At 38.0% G+C, this 26,855-nt stretch overlaps 1 protein-coding gene and 1 pseudogene across 3 annotated transcripts; both read left to right on the forward strand.

Moving 5' to 3' along the window:
• The first annotated feature begins 976 nt into the window (after positions 1 to 976).
• Positions 977 to 25,462, forward strand: TMEM237 (transmembrane protein 237). 3 transcript variants are annotated; one of them, XM_060106762.1, is made up of 13 exons: positions 977 to 1,043; positions 3,987 to 4,018; positions 4,621 to 4,631; positions 5,772 to 5,828; positions 8,034 to 8,171; positions 16,442 to 16,562; positions 17,346 to 17,503; positions 19,367 to 19,490; positions 19,783 to 19,974; positions 21,071 to 21,144; positions 22,051 to 22,144; positions 22,965 to 23,086; positions 24,846 to 25,462. In XM_060106762.1, exons 1-13 carry the CDS (start codon positions 1,011 to 1,013, stop codon positions 24,911 to 24,913), a joined length of 1,224 nt encoding a protein of 407 aa, XP_059962745.1. In that variant the 5' UTR covers positions 977 to 1,010; the 3' UTR covers positions 24,914 to 25,462. The 3 variants fall into 3 exon arrangements, with proteins under 3 accessions (XP_059962745.1, XP_059962744.1, XP_059962747.1); XM_060106761.1 differs by lacking the exon at positions 977 to 1,043 and adding an exon at positions 1,147 to 1,278; XM_060106764.1 differs by lacking the exon at positions 977 to 1,043 and adding an exon at positions 1,918 to 2,030 and having other exon boundaries at positions 24,846 to 25,461.
• Positions 25,000 to 26,526, forward strand: LOC132494719 (alpha-enolase-like; annotated as a pseudogene).
• The last annotated feature ends 329 nt before the right edge of the window (positions 26,527 to 26,855 follow it).

The following is a 26,855-nucleotide window of genomic DNA, read 5'->3' on the forward strand; positions in this document are numbered from 1 at the left end:
TTATTCTTTTGATCAGGGCTGCAACAATCATTAATTTTCCCAAAAGCCAGTATCTACATTTATGCCTAAATTAGGAAAGAGCAATGGATTTTAGTGCTAGAGACCAACATCTGAGAAAACCACGGGATGAGGATGTTATTCCACTAAGTCTTGTTTTTCTTTTTTTTTTTTTTTCTTTTTTTTTTTTTTTTTTTTTTTTTTTGCCATATGCGGGCCTCTCACTGTTGTGGCCTCTCCCGTTGCGGAGCACAGGCTCTGGACGCACAGGCCCAGAGGCCATGGCTCACGGGCCCAGCCGCTCCGTGGCACGTGGGATCTTCCCGGACCGGGGCACGAACCCGTGTCCCCTGCATCGGCAGGCAGACTCTCAACCACTGCGCCACCAGGGAAGCCCAGTCTTGTTTTTCTTAACTTCCTTAAGCCTGAGACTTCCAGTCGCTCTTCTTGCCCTAGTATCTGTTCATCTTCTGCATCATTCCCTAACTTTTTCCACATCCATGCCATCCCTCTGCTCTTTCTTAACTATAAAACAGAGTGTATGCTTCAAAACATCTGTAGTTTTAAAATTTAAAGTGAATAAGTGTTATTTTTCTAAGAAACCCGACCAAAGAAAACGAAGAAAATTAAGTCATTTTTAACACTCATGTGATCCCGGATTTGATTTTATGCCGTACTTCTTTGGATGGAGGATAAGCAACTGGAGAGAATCTGAGAATTGCCTGTATCAACACACACACACACACACACACAACTGGAGAGAATGAGAATTACCTGTATCAACACACACACACACACACACACACACAAGCAACTGGAGAGAATCTGAGAATTACCTGTATCAACACACATACACACACACAACTGGAGAGAATCTGAGAATAACCTGTATCAACACACACACACACACACACACAAGCAACTGGAGAGAATCTGAGAATTGCCTGTAACACACACACGCGCGCGCGCGCGCGCAACTGGGGAGAATGTGAGAACTGCCTGTATCAACACACATGCGCGCGCGCGCGCGCCTGGTGGCTAAACGGGTGAGTCCCTAACTCCGATGCCTTGGAACGCGGAGCTTGGCAACGCGGGGGCGGACGGAGACCCGGCCCAGGGGCTGTGGCTTAGGCGCCGCGAAGCCCCCGCCTCCCGCAGGTCCCGGAGGCCGCGGCGTTGCGGGGAGCCAGGCTCGGGCCGGCGGCGGTTGCGCCGAGGGAGCCCGGCCGGCACAGCGCCATGAAGGCGGACTCAGGGCTCCGGGTGGAGGAGGACCACCCGGTGAGCGGTGAGGGACGCGTTGGCCGCTGCCTTAACGCAGCAGCTACCTCTGGGGCGGAGCGGACACCGACATGCTGGGGACTAGAAGGGGAGAGCCCAGCTCGGGGAGCGCGCTCATCGGCCCATTTGGCGCTCACAGGATAGGGCTGGGGGTGGGGGCTGGAAGTTCTTCCCAAGGCCGGACCCGAACTCCAGGAGCTGGGCGAGGAGCCAGGCTTGAAGTTTCCGGGGGCCTGAGTGCGCATGTTGCCATGACGACGCCTCACATCGCTGCCGCCCCTGCCCCTCCGGGTCCGGGGCCTGCCGCAGAGGGTCTCTTTATCGACTCCTCCCGGAGGGCATTTAGCCGCCCGGGAGATAGCTGTTTGCCAGCGGGGACTTTTAATCCTGGTCTTCTCTCACTTCCCTCGAACCGCAACCACTTGGGAAACCATGGGAAAAATCGTGATTGCTACACCACGCCCGCTGGAGTCTCTCCTCCCGGGCATGTCAGCCCTGACTGCGACGCCCCCTTTTCCACAGGAGTAGACTGGAAAAGCCACACCAGGTCTCCGCCCTCTCCCTCGCTCCCACCCTGATGGAGGAGGCTGCGGACCAGAGCTGCCTTTGCGGCGCAGTTCGATGACGCATTGCGCCTGTGCGCGGGGCCCGCTGGGCGGGTGTGAACCCGGGCGGGGTGTGAGCGACCCGCGGCTGGGAGTTAGCGGCTGCCGGGCAGCCCAGCTTTAGACGGAATGGGGAAGAAGCAGGTGGTAAGCGAGCCTTAGTTACTTTCAGTTCAGTTGAGCCGTCCTACTTTTGAGGAGTGTCGAGGTTGGGTTTCTGGATGGATGATACGTCATTTTTGCGGGACTTTTGAAATGTGGAGTTATCGTGTGAACTGAGTCTTTGGTGAGAAAGCGGTCCATAGCATCTTTAGAACAATACCATTCCGTAGATAGATAGAACAATAACTATCCTTCTTTGCTGGTTGAATTTTGACTACTGGATAGTGTTAAGACAGCTGGCCTTGTCCTAATCTTTTAGCATTTGTATTAACACACTTTTTGAATGAATGGATAGGTAAATGGGACAGTTGTGGAACAAACTACGAGTGTTTAAAATTTAACCTTTTTAAATCAATGTCCTTTGCAACCAGCTTGAGATACTTGGAACATTAAACTGATTTCTAGGCATTTTTGTTAGTATTTTATTTTGAAAGATTCCAGAGTGCTACTTAACTGTAATTTCTCTGAACTGCAAACACTTTTCTTATTCATGTAAAATAGCATTTATAAGTTTTTTTTTCTTTCTGCCCTAAAATGCGTTTTTCACACTGTACGTTTCAGAGTATGTTTTTTCAAAGTATGTTACTATGTGGCTTAAAACCTCCATTGGCTTCCCATTGAATTAAAACAAAATCTCTAATAATTAGTGATGTTGAGCATGTTTTCATGTGCCTCTTGACTATCTGTATGTCTTCTTTGGAGAAATGTCTGTTTAGGTCTTCCGCCCATTTTTTTATTGGGTTGTTTGTTTTTTTGATACTGAGCTGCATAAGCTGTTTGTATATTTTGGAATTTAATCCCTTTTCAGTTGCCTCATTTGCAAATATTTTCTCTCATTCTGAGGATTGTCTTTTCGTCTTGTTTATGGTTTCCTTTGCTGTGCAAAAGCTTTTACGTATAATTAGGTCCCATTTGTTTTTATTTTCATTACTCTAGGAGGTGGGTCAAAAAAGATCTTGCTGTGATTTATGTCAAAGAGTGTTCTTTCTATCTTTTCCTCTAAGAGTTTTATAGTGTCTGATCTTACGTTTAGGTCTTTAATCCCTTTTGAATGGTACAGATGAACCTATTTGCAAAGCAGAAATAGAGACACAGACGTAGAGGACAAACGAGTGGACACCAAGGAGGGAAGGGGTGCATGGGATGAACTGGGAGATTGGTACTGACATATATAACAACTATGTATAAAATAGATAACTAATGAGAACCTGCTGTATAGCACAGGGGGAACTCTACTCAGTGCTCTGTGGTGACCTAAAAGGGAAGGAAATCCAAAAAAAAGAGAGGATGTATGTATACATATGGCTGATTCACTTTGCTGTACAGTAGAAACTAACACAACATTGTAAAGCAGCTATACCCCAATTTAAAAAAAATCCAGGCTCCTTCCCTTTGTCTTCCTAATTAATCTGCCCATGCCTTGATAACTGTGCCTCATCCTTATTGGCCTTCTTTTATCTGGAACTCTCTAAGCCCAGTCTCCCATAAGGAACTTGTATTTGCTCCCCTTTGGCTCCTTTCTTATTCAGGTCTCAGCTCAAATATCTCCTAACTAAAGAGAGACTTTTCCTAACTAAAGTAGCACTCCTCATTCTTCTCTTCCATATATATATATAAAATATATATACTTAATGTTATTGTCTAATACTTAACCACTAGAATGTAAGTTCCATAAGAGCAAGGATCCCCCTGTTTTGTTCATTACTATATCCCTGATGCTTAGAACAGAGCCTGGTCTGTAGACATTAAGGAATATAGGAAGGAAGGAACTTTATATGAAATTCAGGAGTGATAGGACAAATTAAAATTGCCCATCTGATTCTCATCAGTACCTCCTGGGTTTCACTTGACGAGTAGGATTATCAAAAATTTGAAATACACGAAGTAAAGATGCTCTAAGGTTTTTACTTACAAGAAGTTTTCTTTTTCTTTTCCCCATAGCGTCCTCCACGAGCCCTTCCACCTGTGCCAAGGTAAAAATAATTTACAGTAATTTTATTATTGAGTTTTAAGAATGCAAAGTGAGTAAAGTGAAAAAAATTGACTAGTACTTTTACACAATTATAATAATTCAGAAGAGACTTCCTGAAAGTTTAAAGATAAATAATTCTTGAATCATCAAGATAGCAATTACAATTAAATGCTCTGTTTCAGAGACTAAATGTCCACATGTTAGGATAATAGATCCATTCTTAATGTTTTAATGTCTTGTTTATCAGAATTCTGATCCTCTTTTGTTTGCTAGAATAGTTTCCTCAGAGTTTAAGCTGATGTTAATCAGTGACAAAATAAGAGTTCTTAATCTGTTTAATCCACTTTATTAATAGACAGTAGGGAATATGTATATGTAGGTTCAGAAAATATTGGGGTTACTTTGTTAGTCTTATTAAACAGCTTATTACTGATAATTAATAAGCTAGTTTGTAAACTAGCTGATTTTGTGTGAAAGCTAATTTTATTTTAAGTTTGTAATGATTTAAGTCAATTTTCAGTCTAACAATATACTAGATTTCTAATTAACAGAGTTTCTCTTTTTGTCTCTGTCCTGATTAAATTTGGTCGGTGTCATATAAAGTGCTAATCAAGGTGAGTTAGTTCACTGTTAATGTAAAACTTTCTAAATACAGTATTTGGTGTTTGAAAGTTAGTTTGATTCCTTCCTTTTCTCTTAAACTTGAACCTGAATAGTATAATTTATAATGCTACAATTTTTTTATCATAGTAATCTCCTATGACTGCCGTTTTTTTTTTTTTTTTTTTTGCGGTATGCGGGCCTCTCACTGTTGTGGCCTCCCCCGTTGCGGAGCACAGGCTCCGGACGCGCAGGCTCCGGACGCGCAGGCTCAGCGGCCATGGCTCACGGGCCCAGCCGCTCCGCGGCATATGGGATCCTCCCAGACCGGGGCACGAACCCGTATCCCCTGCATCGGCAGGCGGACTCTCAACCACTTGCGCCACCAGGGAGGCCCTGACTGCCGTTTTTAAAGGATGGTTGATATATAACACTAGTTATGTGGCTGATATTTGACCTTATAAATTAAAAAGCATTCATCCCTGAATGGAGTCACCTAGAACATAACTGTTGGCTAGCTTATAGTTCCGTAATAGGGACTACATCTTCCTTTGTCCCATTTCATCAGGATAGGCTGGGTTATGTCACACTAACCCCAAAATCTCAGTTACTTAATATTATACAGGGTTTTTCTGGTTAATGCAAAATCCATTGTAGCAACAATCCAGGACAGTTACCTTTCTCTACCTCTTCACTAGTGATGTAGTGATCCCGGCTGCTTCCATGCTGTGGTTCTGCCATCTTAATGTGAGACCTCCTCAGTTGCCACAGCAAGGGAAGGGGAAGCTGGAGGGTTACTCACTGGCTTTTTCAATGTTTTGGCCCCCAAAAGGCACAGATCACTTCATCTTGCAGCCTATTGGCCAAAACCAGTCATAGGCCACACCTAAGTGCAAGGGGGCTGGGAAATATAGGGGATCAGATGAATATTTGGTGAGCCCACTTTCTGTCACAGTTTATAACATTACTGACCAGCCGTGAGCTACCGGTACTATACTATGGGCTCCCTTTGACTTTGTCAGTCTCTTGCCTTCTTCCCCTAATGTATAGAAATAGGCTGGAAAAGAGGGAAAGGTCTTCCCTACTAAAAGTTCCCCTTTGACTTTTCCCTGCATTGAATTTTAGGCAGCCTTTTCTGTTGTTCTGTTTTATAGATGATATTCCACTTAGTCATCCTAAGAAAAAGAAGCCCAGAACAAAACCCACAGTAGGTAAGAAGTGTTCTTGTTGTGTGGGATCACAAGTTTTTCCAGGACCTCAGGCATGCTAAACATCACAGATCAGTGAGAGGCCAGGCCCCAGTCCCAAGTCACTGCTGTGTTAAGGATAGAATCCAGTTCACTTTGAAGCAGTGGGATTCTTGGTGGCAGTGAGGGACAAGGTAGTGGGCAGCCTGAAGAGTATCTAGAAACATGTGTGTAATAAAGGGTTATGCTGCCCCAGATCTTACTTCCACAACATTCTTGGACTCTTTGAGGTCTTTCATCCCTAGATAACACAAGTTGTCTTAAGCTATGATTGGTTCCAGACCCTTGAACAGGATACTGGATTTAGAGACACAAGGTTCTTGGATCCCTCATTTCAGTCAGAGAGTCTCTACATTAGAACATGAGTCTGAAGCCAGGGCCATATCATCCAGGTATTAAAGCTCCAAAAATGAGCAAGTTCTGTGAACTTTTTTTGTCCCATTCCCTGATAATCCTGGACATTCTGTCAGTAACTCAAACTCAGCACGTCCAGAATTTATCATCACTTTCAACAATAAATCAAGTTTTACTGCTTACTGACAAATTTCTGTTAATGCCCCCCCCCACACTCTCCCACTGACTGGGGCTGGAAACCTCAGTCACCTCTCACTGGTCGCTTCACTCTACTTGCTGCCTCTCACAAGCTTGCTTCTTCTGTAGTATCTTTTACGTCTCTTTCCCTTTGTCATTTCCACTGTCACGACCGTAGTTAGCCTAGCTCCTTTCTTCTTCTCACCTGAGCTATTGGGGTAGCCTCCAACATTGTTCTGTACTTCTAACTTTCTTCTACCCTAGTCGGTCCTGCCCACGACTGCTGGATGAACTTCTTAAAGCTCGTAGCTGATCATACCTTATACCTGGTTGGAAACTTGTATTAGCTTATCATTGGCTTACAAATGGCAGAATACATGGTGGGTGGAGGAAAAGAGAGAAATGGAAATGGATGCATAGAGAAAGGCATACAGATATGCAACAAAAAGAAAAGAGAGGCAGAGAGACTTAGATTCACAAAGATACTGAAATGCTAGGTCCTAAAAATATACTCACAATTAAGTACAGACATGTACGTGTGGATTTAGAAAGGTCACTGGTGAAGGATGCAATAAAGACTGAGTTGGGGTAGCAGAGGTAGGGCTCTATCCCAGCTACCAGCATTTTTTCTTGTAAAAAAGAGAAAAAAAATCAGTGCTCTAGACAAAAAAGGAGGTGCATTGCTAGGCTTTTATTAAAATTGTTTTTCAATTAGGGTACTTCAAAATTTTCACTCCTACAATTTGCAGTTCTTCTACATAAAATAGTGGGTGGTGGGGAAGAAGAGATATTTCCATAGGATGGATTGCTAGCAGTAAAACTGCTAGACAGAAGGACCTATGCATTATTAATATGATAAATTTCTGCTAAATTGCCTTCAAGGGAGTTGTTATTTTCTTGCCACCAACAGAGTTTGAGTGTCACATTTGCTAAATCCTTGAGAATATTGGAAAATCTCAACCTTTCAATTCCTTTTGTCAACCTAGTGGGCAAAAAGTAGCTTATTTTAGTTTCCATTTCTCTGAATACTAATGAGATTAAGCATCTTTTCATTTGTTTATTCACTCATTTGTATTTCTTCTTTTGTGAAGAAGCAATGTAGTGAATGTAATGAAGTAAAATTCAAATCTGCCAAAATGGGTCGAAATCTGCTCAAAGATTTGATGAGGGGAGAGATTGAAATGAATGATCAGATGAAGAGATTTTTAAGTTATCTGTTAACTCCAGTTATCCATGATGACTTTATCATGTGTTAATTTATTAATGAAGGACTAAACTATATAGAGGCTGATAATTCTCAAGGCATAAGACAAGAGTGTTCCCTATGGTGAGAGTTTCCTTTACATTTTCACCTTTTTGAAAGTTCAGAAGCAGTTTTCCTCCTGCCTTTCCTCTTTCTAGCCCCCTGGTTCTTTGCTTCCTCATTCTTCCTTGTTCCCTCATTTATTTCTTTTCCCAACTTAAAGCCCAAAGTTACAGGTGAGGAGGGAGGAAATCAAGATTTAGGGCACAATTAGTTCTGTAAGAGAAGAGATTATTATATAGGAAACATTCCAGTTCCCCCTTTCCCTATATTTTTAAGACGTAGTAATCTCTGCTCAAGTTATCCCAATTTTTTCCAACTCCGTTTCTCTGTAGCTAGTGCTTCTTTGGAAGGTCTTGTTCAGACTGCTGTTCACAGGCCACCTGAGGGCAGTGAGCCACCAACTAAAGACCTCATAGAACATCAAGAAGCTCCTGTTCAAAGGAGACAGAAGAAGACGAAGCTACCTCTTGGTATGTAAAGAAACTAAGGTTAGGTTGTGACAGCAGTTGTGATTTTGGGGGTATGATTAAAAACCTGTCTGTTCCTATTTTTCCCCACCCATATCCCAGTTTTTTCTTTTTTGCTTAAAATTTTTATCGCCAGAGTAACTCCAATGGGTTAAGTCAGGAATATTTTAGAGGATCTCTTTTGATCGTATCTGTACAGATTATGAGAAGGGGTACAAATTCAGGACCAAAACAGAAAGTTCAGATCTTGGTATGTATATGAATTTGGTATATTATGAAATGGACATTAAGATTAGTGGGGAAAGGAAAAATTCTGTATTTACAGTAATATAATGGAGCAAAAGCCAACATTTTTTGAGTCTCACTATGTCTCAGCACTATTCACAAGGTAAACAGAATATTATATCATTATTTTGCTATCAAACTGGCAATGCTTTTTAAAGATTATAAAATCCCAAACTGTTGGATATAAAAGTATTGGTGAGAAATTGGTATACTCGTACACCAAAGTATAAATTGATATAGCCTATCTGAACTTATAGGAATAGAAGTAACTACAGTGGCTACAGTAATTAAAGGATGCTAACTGTAACATAAGAATAGGAACTGGTAATAACCAAATATTTAACAATGTGATACTGCCTAGATAAATCATGTTTTACCCATTTAATAGAAACCAAGTACACATTAAAAGGATTGTTAAAGTAAAATAGTGACATGGAAAACCATCAACAATATATTGTTAAGTCAAAAACAAAGATTATAAAATAGTATATATCAAAGGATCCCATTTTTGTAAAATATGTTATATTAATTTCCTAGGGCTACCAGAACAGATTACCACAAACTGAATGACTTAAAACAACAGAAATCTAGTCTCTGACAATTCTAGAGGATAGAGGTCCAAAATCAAGGTGTCCACAGGACCATGCTCCCTCCAAAGGCTCTAGGAAAGAATCCACCCTAGCCTCTTCTAGATTCTGGTGGTTGTTTATAATTCTTGGCATTCTTTGGCTTGTGACAGCATAACTCCATTCTGTGCCTCCGTCTTCAAATTTTTCCCTGTGTTTCTGTGTCCAAATTTTGCTCTTCTTATAAGGACAGCAATCACTGGATTTAGGGCCCATCCTAATCCAGCATGACCTCATCTTAACTTGATTACATCTGCAAAGACCCTATTTCTAAAATCTCATTCACAGGTATTGGGAGTTAGGACTTGCACATATGTTTTCTGGGGGACACAATACAATCCAGACCATATGTATATACATAAACATATGTAAAAAGAATGGAAAGCTATAGCAAAGTATCAACAGTGGTACGTTTTTTAGAAGGAGGAATTAGGTATGATTTAAAAAAATTTTATTTCTTCATTTATGTTTTATTTTTATATATTTTATGTGTATAACTTTTATAATAATTAGAAAAAAGAAAATAGATTTTCTTAGAATAAAACAAAGGAAGGAACAAAGATTTGGAGATTAGCTCTCTCCTATTAACATCAGCCCCAAGGAATAGATTATTACAAAATAGTTTCCCTGACTAATTCCTTGCCTCTTAGAAGATAGTAGATCCTTATTAGATGAAAGAATTATAGGTGTAGAGGGCAGGAACTAGAAAAGTTAGGAGAATGGAGCACAGTTTTGCGATGCAAGTTGAAATGGGATACCACAGTGCCTGGGAGCACTAAGAGGAGGGGACAGAAGAGGGCAGAGAAGGAAAGAGACAGAAATGACCCTCAGACAGCTTTACCTACTCTACAGTTTATTTCATTACTGGCAGTAAATATAGTTGAATGAAAACTACTCTCTTAGACACTTACTCACCCTCCCTGCCTTGTGAGGACACACAAAACGACATCTGTTTGCAAGAAAGCTCTCACCAGAATACAACCATGCTGGCACCTTGATCTCAGACTTCCAGCCTTCAGAACTATAGCCTCATCCACCAGAGGGCAGACAGCAGAAGCAAGAAGAACTACAATACTGCAGCCCGTGGAACAAAAACCACATTCACAGAAAGATAGGCAAGATGAAAAGGCAGAGGGCTATGTACCAGATGAAGGAACAAGATAAAACCCCAGAGAAACAACTAAATGAAGTGGAGATAGGCAACAATCCAGAAAAAGAATTCAGAATAATGATAGTGAAGATGATCCAGGACCTCGGAAAAATAATGGAGGCAAAGATCGAGAAGATGCAAGAAATGTTTAACAAAGACCTAGAAGAATTCAAAAACAAAAAAATAGAGATGCACAATACAATAACTGAAATGAAAACTACACTAGAAGGAATCAATAGCAGAATAACTGAGGCAGAAGAACGGATAAGTGACCTGGAAGACAGAATGGTGGAATTCACTTCTATGAGCAGAATAAAGAAAAAAGAATGAAAAGAAATGAAGACAGCCTAAGAGACCTCTGGGACAACATAAAATGCAACAACATTCGCATTATAGGGGTCCCAGAAGGAGAAGAGAGAGAGAAAGGACCAGAGAAAATATTTGAAGAGAGTATAGTTGAAAACTTCCCTATCATGGGAAAGGAAATAGCCACCCAAGTCCAGGAAGCGCAGAGAGTCCCATACAGGATAAACCCAAGGAGAAACACACTGAGACACATATTAATCAAACTGGCAAAAATTAAAGACAAAGAAAAATTGAAAGCAGCAAGGGAAAAATGGCAAATAACATAGAAGGGAACTCCCATAAGGTTAACAGCTGATTTCTCAGCAGAAACTCTACAAGCCAGAAGGGAGTGGCATGATATGAAAGTGATGAAAGGGAAGAACCTACAACCATGATTACTCTACCCGGCAAGGATCTCATTCAGATTTGATGGAGAAATCAAAAGCTTTACAGACAACCAAAAGCTAAGAGAATTCAGCACCACCAAACCAGCTCTACAACAAATGCTAAAGGAACTTCTCTAAGTGGGAAACACAAAAGAAGGAAAGGACCTACAAAACAAACCCAAAATGGTCATAGGAACATACATATCGATAATTACCTGAAACGTGAATGGATTAAATGCTCCAACCAAAAGACGCAGGCTTGCTGAATGGATACAAAAACAAGACCCATATATATGCTGTCTTCAAGAGACCCACTTCAGACCTAGGGACACATTCAGACTGAAAGTGAGGGGATGGAAAAAGATATTCCATACAAATGAACATCAAAAGAAAGCTGGAGTAGCAACACTCATATCAGATAAAATAGACTTTAAAATAAAGAATGTTACAAGAGACAAGGAAGGACACTACATAATGATCAGGGGATCAATCCAAGAAGAAGATATAACAATTATAAATATATATGCACCCAACATAGGCGCACCTCAATACATAAGGCAACTGCTAACAGCTATAAAACAGGAAATCGACAGTAACACAATAATAGTGGGGGACTTTAACACCTCACTTACACCAATGGACAGATCATCCAAAATGAAAATAAATAAGGAAACACAAGCTTTAAATGACACAATAAGCCAGATAGATTTAATTGATATTTATAGGACATTCCATCCAAAAACAGCAGATTACACTTTCTTCTCAAGTGCACACAGAACATTCTCCAGGATAGATCACATCTTGGGTCACAAATCAAGTCTCAGTAAATTTAAGAAAATTGAAATCATATCAAGCATCTTTTCTGACCACAATGCTATGAGATTAGAAATGAATTACAGGGAAAAAAACGTAAAAAAAAAAAAAACACATGGAGGGTAAACAATACATTACTAAATAACCGAGAGATCACTGAAGAAATCAAAGAGGAAATCAAAAAATACCTAGAGACACATGACAATGAAAACACGACGATCCAAAATCTATGGGATGAAGCAAAAGCAGTTCTAAGAGGGAAGTTTATAGCTATACAAGCCTACCTCAAGAAACTAGAAAAATCTCAAACAATCTAACCTTACACCTAAAGGAACTAGAGAGAGAAGAACAAACAAGACCCAAAGTTAGCACAAGGAAAGAAATAAAGACCAGAGCAGAAATAAGTGAAAAAGAAACAAAGAAAACAACAGCAAAGTTCAATAAAACTAAAAGCTGATTCTTTCAGAAGGTAAACAAAATTAATAAACCATTAGCTAGACTCATCAAGAAAAAAGGGAGAGGACTCAAATCAATAAAATGAGAAATGAAAAAGGAGAAATTAAAACAGACACCGCAGAAATAAAAACCATCCTAAGAGACTACTACAATCAACTCTATGCCAATAAAACGGACAACCTGGAAGAAATGGACAAATTCTTAGAAAGGTAAAACCTTCCAAGACTGAACCAGGAAGAGATAGAAAATATGAACAGACCAATCACAAGTAATGATATTGAAACTGTGATTAAAAATCTGCCAACAAACAGAAGTCCAGGACCAGATGGCTTCACAGGTGAATTCAAACAAACATTTAGAGAAGAGCTAACACCCATCCTTCTCAAACTCCTCCAAAAAATTGCAGAGGAAGGAACACTCCCAATCACATTCTTTGAGGCCACTATCACCCTGATACCAAAACCAGACAAAGATACTACAAAAAAAGCAAATTACAGACCAATATAAATGATGAATATAGTTGCAAAAATCCTCAACAAAATACTAGCAAACAGAATCCAGCAACACATTAAAAGGATCATACACCATGATCAAGTGGGATTTATCCCAGCGATGCAAGGATTCTTCAGTATATGCAAATCAATCAATGTGATACACCATGTTAACAAATTGAAGAATAAAAACCATATGATCATCTCAATAGATGCAGAAAAAGCTTTTGACAAAATGCAACACCCATTTATGATAAAAATTCTCCAGAAAGTGGGCATAGAGGGAACCTATCTCAACATAATAAAAGCCATATATGACAAACCCACAGCAAACATCATTCTCAATGGTGAAAAACTGAAAGCATTTCCTCTAAGATCAGGAACAAGACAAGGATGTCCACTCTCACCACTATTATTCAACATAGTTTTGGAAGTCCTAGCCACAGCAATCAGAGAAGAAAAAGAAATAAAAGGAATCCAAATTGGAAAAGAAGTAAAATTGTCACTGTTTTCAGATGAGATGATACTATACATAGAGAATTTTAAAGATGCCACCAGAAAACAACTAGAGCTAATCAATGAATTTGGTAAAGTTGCAGGGTACAAAATTAATGCACAGAAATCTCTTGCATTCCTATACACTAATGATGAAAAATCTGAAAGAGAAATTTAGGAAACACTCCCATTTACCATTGCAACAAAAAGAATAAAATACCTAGGAATAAAGCTACCTAGGGAGACAAAAGACCTGTATGCAGACAACTATAGACACTGATGAAAGAAATTAAAGATGATACCAGCAGATGGAGAGATATACCATGTTCTTGGATTGGAAGAATCAATATTGTGAAAGTAACTATACTACCCAAAGCAATCTACAGACTCCGTGCAATCCCTATCAAATTACCAATGGCATTTTTTATGGAACTAGAACAAAAAAATCTTAAAATTTGTATGGAGACACAAAAGACCCCGAATAGCCAAAGCAGTCTTGAGGGAAAAAAATGGAGCTAGAGGAATCAGACTCCCTGACTTCAGACTATACTGTAAAGCTACAGTCATCAAGACAATATGGTACTGGCACAAAAACAGAAACATAGATCAATGGAACAAGATAGAAAGCCCAGAGATAAACCCAAGCACCTATGGTCAACTTATCTATGACAAAGGAGGCAAGGATATACAATGGATAAAAGACAGCCTCTTCAATAAGTGGTGATGGGAAAACTGGACAGCTACATGTAAAAGAATGAAATTAGAACACTCCCTAACACCATACACAAAAATAAATTCAAAATGGATTAGAGACCTAAATGTAAGACCATACACTATAAAACTCTTAGAGGAAAACATAGGAAGAACACTCTTTGACATAAATCACAGCAAGATCTTTTTTGATCCACCTCCTAGAGTAATGGAAATAAACACAAACAAATAGGACCTAATGAAACTTAAAAGCTTTTGCACCACAAAGGAATCTATAAACAAGACGAGAAGACAACCCTCAGAGTGGGAGAAAATATTTGCAAATGAATCAATGGAGAAAGGATTAATCTCCAAAATATATAAACAGCTCATTCAGCTTAATATTAAAAAAACAACACAATCCAAAAATGGGCAGAAGACCTAAATAGACATTTCTCCAAAGAAGACATACAGATGGCCAAGAAGCATATGAAAAGCTTCTCAACATCACTAATTATTAGAGAAATGCAAATCAAAACTACAATGAGATATCACCTCACACCAGTTAATGGGCATCATCAGAAAATCTACAAACAACAAATGCTGGAGAGGGTGTGGAGAAAAGGGAACCCTCTTGCACTGTTGGCGGGAATGTAAATTGGTACAGCCACTATGGAGAACAGTGTGGAGGTTCCTTAAAAAACTAAAGATAGAATTACCATATGATCCAGCAATCCCGCTAATGGGCATATACCCAGAGAAAACCATAATTCAAAAAGACACATGCACCCCAATGTTCATCGCAGCACTATTTACAATAGCCAGGTCATGGAAGCAACCTAAATGCCCATTGACAGACAAATGGATAAAGAAGATGTGGTACATATATACAAGGGAATATTACTCAGCCATAAAAAGGAGTGAAATTGGGTCATTTGTTGAGACGTGGATGGATCTAGAGACTGTCATACAGAGTGAAGTAAGTCAGAAAGAGAAAAACAAATATCGTATATTATCACATATATGTGGAACCTAGAAAAATGGTACAGATGAACCGGTTTGCAGGGCAGATGCAAACAGATGTAGAGAACAAATGTATGGAGACCAAGCGGGGAAAGTGGCAGTGGGGTGGTGGTGGTGGTGTGTTGAATTGGGTGATTGGGATTGACATGTATACACTGATGTGTATAAAATTGATGACTAAAAAGAACCTGCTGTATAAAAAAAATAAAATAAATTTCAAAAATTCAAAAAAAAATACTACTCTCTTAGTAATTCAGTTAGGGTACAATTTGAAAATCTAGATGGATACCAGTATACCTATATAGTTTTATAATTCATGAAAATTCATGAAAAAATATAATTTTTATAATTCATGAAAAATTATATTTTTTATATAATTTTATATAATTATAGTTTTATAATTTATGGAAAAAAGGTTTTAATAGAAATGACTGTTTTTAGAAAATTCAGGACCCAACTAAGTTTAGGCCAAAGAGTACTTGTGACTGCCATTCTAGAATATACCTACCCCTACAGGTCCAGCTTTCTAAATTTCTGGGTTTTAAATTTTGTTGATTTTTGTTTTGTTCAGAACGTCTGTGGTAGGCTCTACTGCTTATATTTTATTTCCAGCCCAGGCTGTAAGTGTTTTTTAAAATAGAATTTTCGGGACTTTGAGGGCATTCCATTTACTGTATTTCCAGATAGGAAGAGTTGCTAGTGGGTTAGAAACTTCCATTGACTCACTTGAACTTAATACCTTGTGTGCAGAAAAGAGTTAACACAGCAGGCCTGGACAGGCCTACTTTCTAGAGGGCCTCTTGACTGGCATCTGGGAACTTGGCTGGTAAACAATTTTCTACATTGATATAAAGCTTTCTCTATCAGGGTGGCTCACTGTGCATTTGTGCACACAATGTGATTTATGCTAAACATCTGCTTTTCTTCTGGCAGTCTAGAATTTTGGTATGTGCTCGGCAGAGGGTGCCTATGTGATCACTCCCAATAAGAACGCTGGGCACTGAGTGTCTGATGAGCTTGCCTGGAAGAGAAAGTGATATATGTGTTGTCACAACTTGTTGCTGGAAGAATTAGCATATCCTGTGTGACTTCATTGATAGAGGACTCTTGGAAACTTGTACCTGTTTTCTTTTGGACTTTGCTCCATGAGCTTTTTCCTTTATGCTGATTCTGCTTAATGTCTTTTCCCTGTAATAAAGTGTAACCATGAGTGTAAATGCCTTGTGAGTCCTTTGAGTGAATCACAGAACCTGGAAGTAATCTTGGAGATCTCTGACACACCCTGGGTGTTGGATTACTTAATTTTTTTTCTATATTGTTTGGTATCACAATTTCAAACTTTCTCTTGAGTGTTAAGAGGTGTAAAATTTTAAAAATTAAAACTGTGTAAGATGGTGAAAAAAATTGGGGGCCAATTAAAATTCTTAAAGATCTTTTGTCTTGCAGAAGTCTTGTACATTACTTTCCTTTTTACATCCTGGTAATTTGAAAACTTAATCTACTTTATTTTCAGAATTGGAGACTGCCTTTACCCAGAAGAAGACTTCTAGTGCATCTTTATTACCAAATGAAAATGGTATCAATGTGGAGCCAGCTGAGGAGCCAGCTATTCAAAAACCTCGAAGGAAGACAAAGTAAGAATTTATTTGTCCTTCTAAATATTTTGCAGAGATACCCTGATGCTTAATTTCAAGCCCCCAAATGGCAGCTTCTAAGTCTTATTAAATACTTGTAATTGTATATCTCTAGGATAAGTAATAGTACAAAAATATCAGTTAAACCAATCTAAGGATAAATTTGAAAAGAGAAAACCCACTGAGAAAAGTAAAATATTGTATTTAAATAAAAAATTTTAGGAACTGTCTCTGAAGAAGAGGAACACAAATAGAAGATTTTGTGTAAGTAATAAAAATATTACATATTAAAGATATTAAAAATTAAAGGTAATATTAATAAAATAGGCTATATTATTTATTTTCTCATGTTAACAGAATTCAAATTACGATTTTTTTAGCAATACATAAAAATGTTTATTTTAACATAGGAAATTAAGTGTTAGGTAAAATATAATGGTATTCTTTAAAGAAGTACACTGGGAGTTATATAACTTGTTTGTACTTGGAAGTGACTCTGCAAGTAGTGATTAATATCTATATAGAATCATGTAATTTTAAATCTGTGAAGAAGCTTACGAATCTAGTTCAGTCACTTCATTTTCCAGATGAGAAAACTGAGGCCCACAGAAATAAAAGTGACTTGCTGTGCATAAGAGTTAATAACTGATCCATTTGAGTAAAAACCAAATTTTGTGACTCCCAAGTCCAAGGCTCTTTCCATGAGACTCACAGGTACCTCCTTATTTGGGTCTGTAAAAAGTTAATAATCATCCATTTTTCTTACTTTCTCCCTGATTATAGGAAAACCCAGCCAGCGGAATTACATTATGCCAATGAGCTAGGAGTTGAAGATGAAGACATAATTACTGATGAGCAAAGTAGTCCAGAACAACAGTCTGTATTGACTGCACCCACTGGTATTAGCCAGCCTGTAGGGAAAGTGTTTGTGGAAAAAAACCGTAAGTAGGTCTTTGTTTTGGAATGTGAGCTCTTTAAGAATTATGCAAGAATATCCTTTGACCTGGGAATTATACTTCTGGAAATCTGAATTAAGGAAATAAGCAAAAAGATGGATAAAAATTTGTACATAAAGCTAATCATCACATTGTTATTCATGAGAGCGAAAAACTGGAAAAAACCTAAATGTAAAACAGGAGGGGAATGATTTCAGACAGTTATGGCGCATCTATACAGTGAAATCTTCTGCACCACTAAAAATAATGTTTAGGGAGAATTTTTCACTTCATGGGAAGATTCTAATGAAAAATAAACATAAATACACACACGTAGTTTGATTTTAGCTATAGAAAATTGCATAGGACAAAAAAGACTAGACGGAAATATGCCAAAATATTAATGTTGGTTGTTTCTGTGTTATGGAATTATGGGTAATTAAAAAAATCTCCCTCTACGCCCACCCATTTCTTTATTCTTTGTTGTACTTTACCAGTTTTCTGCAATTGGTAGTTGTATTGGTGGTGGAGCAGGTAATGAAATGCTACAATTAAAAATAAATAAGAGAAAATACATGATGGTATTACCATATTAAATAAGAAATACAATATTATAGCTACATACTCTTTTGGAAAATAGTTCTGCATTGGTTATAAGACTACATTTGCAGAGTTTAAGAAAAATCTACTGAAAGCATGATCATGACCATATGCTTTCCCCATGGATATGCTTTGAATATTCTGCCTAAAGAACTCATCTAAAACATAAAGATTAGTCCTTAAAATTTGCAACTTAGATTTTACATAAATTGTTTTAGAATTCTGATTCCATAAAAACCCACCTAAGGGATCTTGGCGTTGTTGGCCAGTGAGAAACCTGCAATCCAGAGAGGCTGATTCCCCCAGGGTCTCCCAGTTGGTTAGTGCAGAATTGGGCCTCGAACCAAGGTTTCATGACTTCTAGTTAAGGGCTTTTACTAGTTTACCATGTGGCCATAATTTACTTCAGTCTATTTTCAAGCAATATCACTCAATCCTCATTTTTATTCTTGCTTCCCTTAGCACAGAAACTTCCCTACTAAAGTAACTGATCATAAAAGTTACCACTAGTCTGCTCAGAAGTTGCTTTTTCTTTGGGAAAATTAGGTGTCGTACTTCTATCTTTCCTCCTCCAAAGTACTTGACAGCCAGGTTTGGCAAGGATAATGGAACCTTTCCTGTTTCCTGAGGTTCATTTGTGGATCAGCAGATAAATGAGAAGGAGAAGCCTCCTCGTCAGCAGTAAACACATAAAGCTGTGCTCACAGTGTTGCAGTGCTGACACTTGAACTGGTACCTTCCATGGGCATCTTCTTAAGACAAGTGTATGAAACAACCAGTTTCTTTTCTGTCATCACAGAATGCCATGCTACACTAACTGTCATCTTTTCCTAAGAAATTTTAGGTGTTTTCAAATATTGACTTACTTTTATAGTGTTGGGGTTTAAACTTTAATACTCGTGAAGTCTCTAAATTAGAGGTTTTTAGACTGTGTTATGTTAAGGGTTTCCAGACTTTGTTCTGAGTTGCAAGTTCATTATTGTATTTCATTAAATATAATTGATTTCTAAGACTGTTACTGTAACATCTTTTTGTGTCGAGAAGAAAGTGCATGGACATTGTTTACTTTTCTTAAAGATAAAAAAATAGTATGTTTTATAAACTGAAAGAAAAGAGCCTTCTGAATAGGGACCAAATCAGGGAGAATTTTTAGATAGGAAAACAGCAAAATTTCAGTCTCAGTGTGGGGGTTCTTAAGTGTAGAATAATAAGAAAGACCCCCAGGGTTCCCTCTTGTTAGTTGTTTATAGTTGTGTATTGTGTTCTTAGGGCGATTCCAGGCTGCTGATCGCTCAGAGCTGATAAAGACCACAGAAAAGATAGACGTGTCGATGGACGTGAAGCCTTCCTGGACCACCAGAGATGTTGCACTGTCAGTGAACCGGGCTTTCAGGTGGCTGATTCTGTTGGACTTCTCTTAAAACAAATGTTCCATAATTTTTTTTAAAAAGTGTTGATTGTTCAATACTATTAACAAAATTGACAACTTAAAATGGTGGTGGGTATAGTTTTTAAACATTCAGTTAGAGTTAAATGATCTGCCTATCAGTGTAGTAAAAAGAAAAACTTGTTTTTACCTTTTGTGAAATGTTGAATTTTATTCTTACATGTGAAGAGACTTGAAGAATGTTTTAGCTTTTTACTTTTGTCATTCATGTATAATAATGAAACCCTTTTCCATTCAGGATGATTGGTCTCTTTTCTCATGGCTTCTTGGCTGGCTGTGCTGTGTGGAATATTGTTGTGATATATGTTTTAGCAGGAGATGAGCTTTCTAACCTCTCAAACCTTCTGCAACAATACAAGACGTTAGCATATCCATTCCAGAGTCTTCTCTACTTGCTTTTGGCTCTAAGTACAGTTTCAGCTTTTGACAGGTAAGACTCTTGTGACTGCAGATCCCTCTAACTTTTCTTCAGGAGGAAGTGTTGAGCAAAATGTGTCCCTGACTGACTATGACATTTTCAAAATAGAATTATAGCATTTTAATATTATTTTGACTTTTTAAAAAAGCCATTCTGTTTCTGTTTTTTTTGGGGGGGTGGGGGATGGAACTACTGTGAGCAAAAATATCCCCCAAAGTCTTAACCCATTCCAGCATCAACTCTAAGTCCAAAATTTCATACAAATATAATCAGCTCAGAAAGTCCCAAACATCTTCCAGATGACCTGAATCAGGTATAGACAAGACTCTGGGTATTTTGTTAGTTTCCTAGGGCTGCTGTAACAAAGTACTACGAACTGGGTGGCTTGAAACAGGAATTTATTTTCTCACAGTTCTGGAATCCAGAAGTCTAAAATCAAGGTGTGGGCAAGGTTGGTTCCGTTTTGGAGGGCTCCAAGGAGAGTCTGTTCCTGCCTCTTTCCTAGCTTCCAGAGGTTTCTGGCAGTCCTTGGTGTTCCTTGGCTTGTAGATGCATCACTCCAACCTCTCCTTCTGTTGTCACATGACAGTCTAGTCTCTTCTGTGTGTGTCTTCTCTTCTTATAAGGACACTAGTCATATTGGATTAGGGCCCATTGTAATGGCCTCATCTTAAGTTGATCGCATCTGCAAAGACTCTATTTCCAAATAGGGTCACGTTCACAGGTACCAGGGTTTAGAAGTTCAGTATATCTTTTTGGGAACACAATTCAACCCATTAAGGAAAACAACTTATAACCCAATAATATGGGTAATAGAAAGAGGTATAATAGAATCTAATGAAATTTGCCAATCAAGTTTAATTTGTTTCTTCTTAACTCTAAAGGAATGATGACTAAAATAGTCTTCTAGTTAAATGTTTTATGTTGCCTTTGTAAATAAGATATTCTTTCATGTGTGCTAAATATAAACTGTAGCTACTTAAAGCTTAGTAGTAGACAACACATGTGGTAGCATTAAAATAGAGAAGGAAGAAACTATTGTCCAGAGAGTACAGTTTTGTAAGAAGTTTACAACTGCACTGTGACAAGAGGCTTTTGTATTTTCTAGGATTGACTTTGCTAAAACATCAGTAGCAATCCGAAATTTTCTTGCCCTGGATCCAACAGCTTTAGCATCTTTCTGTGAGTAAATAGTTTAATTTGATAACTGTGTAACTTTGAACCAGAAAGAGTATAATTTTATTTTAAAAAGGACTTTATATTATTGCTACTTATAAACATTACATATAGATATTTATTCAGTGGAATTTGTAATTAAAAAACCATGATAGGCATAATTTTGATAGAATTATTTTTTAATAGAGGTTATCTAAATAACTTTTAAAAGTTTGTTATTCTATATTGCTTAATATTTAACTTTTGTGTTTTCTACTTGACATTAAACAGATTGAGCTGATAGGGCATTTTAGTAACAAATACTATTTTATATCTTTTTGGTAATTTGGAATAAATTTTGTTCTAATTATGAGAATATTAATAAAATGAATTTTAGGACCATGAGTAAGTCATTTAATTTCTTAAAAGATCTTCTAGGTTCTTGTCAGCCTAATGATGAAATAGTGAGCATCAAAAGACCCTTCTTGGGCTTCCCCGGTGGCGCAGTGGTTGAGAGTCCGCCTGCCGATGCAGGGGACATGGGTTCGTGCCCCGGTCTGGGAAGATCCCACATGCCGCGCAGTGGCTAGGCCCGTGAGCCATGGCCGCTGAGCCTGCGCGTCCGGAGCCTGTGCTCTGCAAAGGGAGAGGCCACAACAGTGAGAGGCCTGCGTACCGCAAAACAAACAAACAAACAAAGACCCTTCTCTACCTATATTCTTGAAAAATAATGTAAGACTATCCAGCCTATTGAAATTGACTAAGTGAAATTTTTTTGTAGTATCATTCCCCAAAGTACTGATTATTTTTGACCTTAAAGTAATCTATAAGTTAAAAATAATTAAAAATAATTAATTTTTAATTAATTTTATTAATTAATTTAAAATAATTGTTAAAAATACATTATTAGTAATTCATTTGTCTTTTTCTCAGTGTACTTTACTGCACTTATATTATCTCTGAGTCAACAAACGACAAGTGATAGAATCCACCTTTATACACCTTCTTCTGTTAATGGTAGCCTCTGGTAAGAATTCACAGTAGCATTAGTAATTGTTGATCGTAATAACAGCAACGATGGGAGTAATGGTGCTGTTCTTATCCTTTCACTCTTTTACTTGTTTTCATCTATAAGTAATATTGAGGGCCCTGTTTTTGTTTCCAAAATTATGGCAAAAAACCCCCAATTCCATTGCTTAATGGGTAACTATTGTTGTATACTCCTGCATTTCTAATGAAATGTTTTGTAAAAAAAATCTGTTTTAAATCTCTGAAGTTATGGTTTTAAAATAAATCATTACATGGTGAACTGGGGGAGCCCCACATCCTCACCCCCAATCAGGGAGCCTGATACCGCAGAGTAGTGACGGGAGTGGGTACCTGGGATAGAGTCAGGAAACCAAGCAGGCCACAAAGAGAGCGGATGAGGGAGAGTCTGCTTCCGCCGATCAGTGGCCAACCACGAGAGTGACAGGATGGCTGAGATCCCACCTCACAAGACTTAGAGGGGCAGTCTTGTTTGAAGAGAGTGGCTAGGGGCTTGAGGTTAAGAGAGAAAGGAATGATTGAAGAGTAGCACTAACAGTAGTTGGAAGGGAAACTTAGAAAAATTCTTTGGCAACAGTAAATGTCCATTACATCTGTGTACAAAGCAAATCTGTTTAGAATTCAATAACATTTGAACCTTTGTTCTCATGATATATATGGTGTTATAGGGAAGTTATAGTTTATGCTTGTTATTTCTCTGGGTGAGGACTGCTCATTTTTTTTAAAGTTTATAAAATAGATATATCTGGATATATGGACCAAAATGAAGACATTTCTAATGAGTATTTCTGTACCTTTAGGCCAGAAGGAGTCGAGGAACAGGTTCTCCAGCCATGGATTGTGGTGAATCTGGTGGTGGCCCTTCTGGTTGGATTATCTTGGCTTTTTTTGTCTTATAGGCCAGGCATGGATCTTAGTGAAGGTATGTATTAAAGAAAAAGTAGTATATCATAAAATCTTCTATAATAACTTTATAAATCTTCTTTTAATGGATACAGCTTACAACATTTCAATAACAAAGATATATTTAAAGTAAAATAACATAAGAAGAGTAATAATAAAGTGGTGAAACAGAATGCCACGAGAAGCAGGGAGGAGTGTATAGGAGAGCTGTAGTCTTGAAGTATCGAATACTTAATGAGGGGTTTCTGTGGTCCTTTCTCATATTTTGGAGGCATTTCTTCTCTTGGAACGCTTCAGGTATTTTATAGGAAGTTTTTACTCTTCATTTCTCTTAGTCTTTTTCTGATCAAAGTATCTCTTAATGTGAAATAAATCGTGCTTCATCTATTAGCCTCTGTTATTCAAGTGAATTTATTCTTACCTCCTCCTCTACCTGCCACAAAATCTTAACCCCTCATTGTCTAATGAAGTGTTTAGTAATCCTACCTTTAGTGTGCCCGGGGTGAAGTGAGATTTGCTAATCTCTAGTCCTCAGACCCCTCTTGGAACACCTGAAGAAGAGTCACATTAGCAAACTGCTAGTCTTTTCAGCAGCTTTGGGAACTGCTTAGTATTTGTATTGTAAGTTGTATTTCCTGGCAGATGTTCCACAGTTTCACCCTGAATCTCTTTGATATTTTCTGGACTTTGGTTGTTATTTTATTCTTGATTTGTTAAACATCCTGAGCATTTAACTGCAGTTTGACCAACTGATTATAGCCTATGTCTCAGAAGTCTTGGAACTGAGAATCTTTTCAACCTTTCCATTTGTAAAAACCAAGATAAAAAAGTGTAATCTTCTTGTGTATTTTCATCCATAAATGTACCTTTGCTCGTGTTGTTCACTAATTATTCCTTTCGATATATTTAAAGTATTTTAAAAAGTCTTCTTAGGCTTTAAGTATTTTGCTGTTTTTCTTTCACTCAGTATAGTTTTTAGTCATTCAAAGATTTTTTCATCTAATGCTTACATCAGGTGACTTTATTTTATTAATTCCTAATGTTTTCTTTTTTTGTATTTCCTGATATTTTAATAAATTATGTGTCTATGCTAAGTAATAGTTTAAATGTAGAAATGTCAGCTAATAACATTCTGCACTGTGGTTGGGATTAAAGCTGCATGCAGCTGGCTTGTATGGTATTCAGTCTAAATCACAAAGTGTGTGTTACTTATTAAATATTTCCAGAATCCTGCTTTTAGGGTCATGTGAGTCAAGTAACATTTCCATGTGGATAAAAAAAGGAAATATAAAATGAGGATGATAATACTCGCTTAAAGGGTTGTTATGGTGATTAAATAGGGTAACATATTTAAGATATCCTGGCACACACCTCATCTTAGTTCGAGGTCCTCCACTGCATCTGTGTCCTACATTTTAGGTTATCATGATCACTATAGAATTAGACCTCTTAGATGTCTAATGATCCTGGATTCTCTAAGTGACTTAAATTTCCTGGTAAGAGTTATTATATTGTCTCTATTATATTATATGTTTCATTTTTCAAGGGTTTATAATACATTCAAAACTTGTATATCTCAAAATGCAAAACATGTACATTTGTCATTAGTTCACCTTTTAAATCAGATTTCACTATCAAGAATTCTTACTCGTACTTGAGGGCTTTCTATTATCATATAATATGTCAATATTTAAAGACTGTTTATAACTAAGCTATAAAACTCTTTTTGAGATACTGGGAAATCATTTTGAGTGTGATTTGTTCATTTTCTCTCCCAGAGTTGATGTTCTCCTCTGATGTGGAAGAATATCCTGATAAAGATAAAGGAATCAAAGCCTCTTCATAGTGCCAACTCACCTTCAGAGTAATTACCAAGTATTTAGAATTTTTCCCATTCTTGTTTTTAAATGTATTTTTATAAGATATTTACAGATGTATTTGGAATTGATTTTTCGATTATATAATACTGAAGAATTTCTCAGGATTACGGAAAATGCTAAAATTGTATCTGTGATTTATACCCAAACATTCATTTCTATAGCATTATTGTCTTTGTGACAAAGGAGATGCTGAGGTAGAAACCAGCAGGTGAAAGTGTTTATTTCCTGTTTTCTCAAATTAGTTGCATTTATAATCATTATCTTTAAAAGTACTGTATACAGTGCTTTTAAAAAAGCCATAACTTTAGTGTTACAGAATATATATAAGGTTTAAACATAAATTTAGGGAATAGAGAAGAAGGGGGGAAAAAGGACCTTCATTATTTATTTTTCATGTCTCCTTACTGAATAAATTGAAATATGAAATTTGTTTTTTTTGAAACTGGTTCAGTGGTTGTGTATCATGTAATAAGTCTAATGTAATGTAATTTAGCTTGAAAGATGCTTTATTTCATGGCTAATAAAAAGGAAATGTAACCTTTATTTGAAAAGTTTTATAATCGTAAAAGTTTATTTTTCTTGAAGACCTGTACCAGTAGTTCCCGTATCTGGTTGCACATCAGAATCATTTAGGGAGCTTTAAAAAAACATATTTTGCAGAAGAGAAGCCAAGTGGGCCAAGAGCTCAGGAGAATAAAGGAGAGGCCTGCGAGCCTATTAACACTCACTTGACCTCCGCAGACCCTTTCCCCTGCTTCTTTTTTACATGAGAAGAAGTATGAGTAGAAATTCACCATACCTAATCTCAGGCTCTTTGTCAGAGAGATCTTTGGCTGTCACGGAAATCCCACTCTTCAGGTAGGTCCTGCACTCAAAGAGGTCTCTTCAGAGCTGTATCCAGTGATGCCTCAACTGGTATGAGACCTAGAGCTCAAGACATTAAGGCTCACTGTGGGCAAAGGTGTCTCAGAGGCTCTTGAGCACCTCAGTAAAACTGGGCCTGCCCTGATTAGCAAGCCACTGAATGCTGTGGAGCAGAAGAGGAGTGACAAATAGATGATGGAGTCGGATGGCTCTGAGCACAGGTCTAAATTTGGTACGCACACCATACTAGGAATATCTTGCTGTTTGTAAGGCCAGAGCTGCTGAAAAGGGAATTCCCCTTCTGTCACAGAATTGTGAATCCACTGGCAATTCTGAAGTCATCCTGCCTGTTCCAGCTTTCACTGTGATCAGCAATGGTTTTCATGCTGGCATCACGCTGGCAGCGCAGGAGTTCGTGATCCTCCCTGCCAGCAAACTTCCGGGAAGCCACACTCATTAGAGCTGAAGCTTACCACACCTGAACAATGTCGTCAAGGAGAAACATGAAAGAACCAATGTGGGGGATTTTGGTGAACTGAATATTGTCCCCCAAAGATGTCCATGTCCCAATCCGTGGAATCTGGTGGAGCTGTACAAATTTTTCATCAAGGAAAACACAGTGGTATCTATCAAAAAACTTTTGGCCATGATGATTGAGGAACTTGGAGGAAGTTCATTGCTAACGTATGTCTCCATGATTGGCTCAAAATCATAATTTTTCTCACCTTTCTCTATACATCACATGTTGGGTAGAGCGGTATACTTAGTAGAGTTTCTGAGGTGTCAAAAAGCAAGATCCCCAGTGGGGTTTTTGCCATTGTTTTTTGGGTGCAAAATATTCAGTAATTAATACCTGCCTCTCCCGACTCCCCGCAGGCAGAACAAAATATATATAGGCTTCTATGCTCCATTCCCAGAGATTCAGATTCACTGGGTCTGAGATGGTACCTGGAACACTGTCTTTTAGAAAAAGATATGCCAAGTGGTTGTGATATAGCCAGTAGACTAGCCAGCATTTGGGATCTCTGGCCTACATGTACCATT

Source organism: Mesoplodon densirostris, chromosome 8 (genome assembly GCF_025265405.1).
Source record: "Mesoplodon densirostris isolate mMesDen1 chromosome 8, mMesDen1 primary haplotype, whole genome shotgun sequence".
NCBI lineage: Eukaryota > Metazoa > Chordata > Mammalia > Artiodactyla > Ziphiidae > Mesoplodon > Mesoplodon densirostris.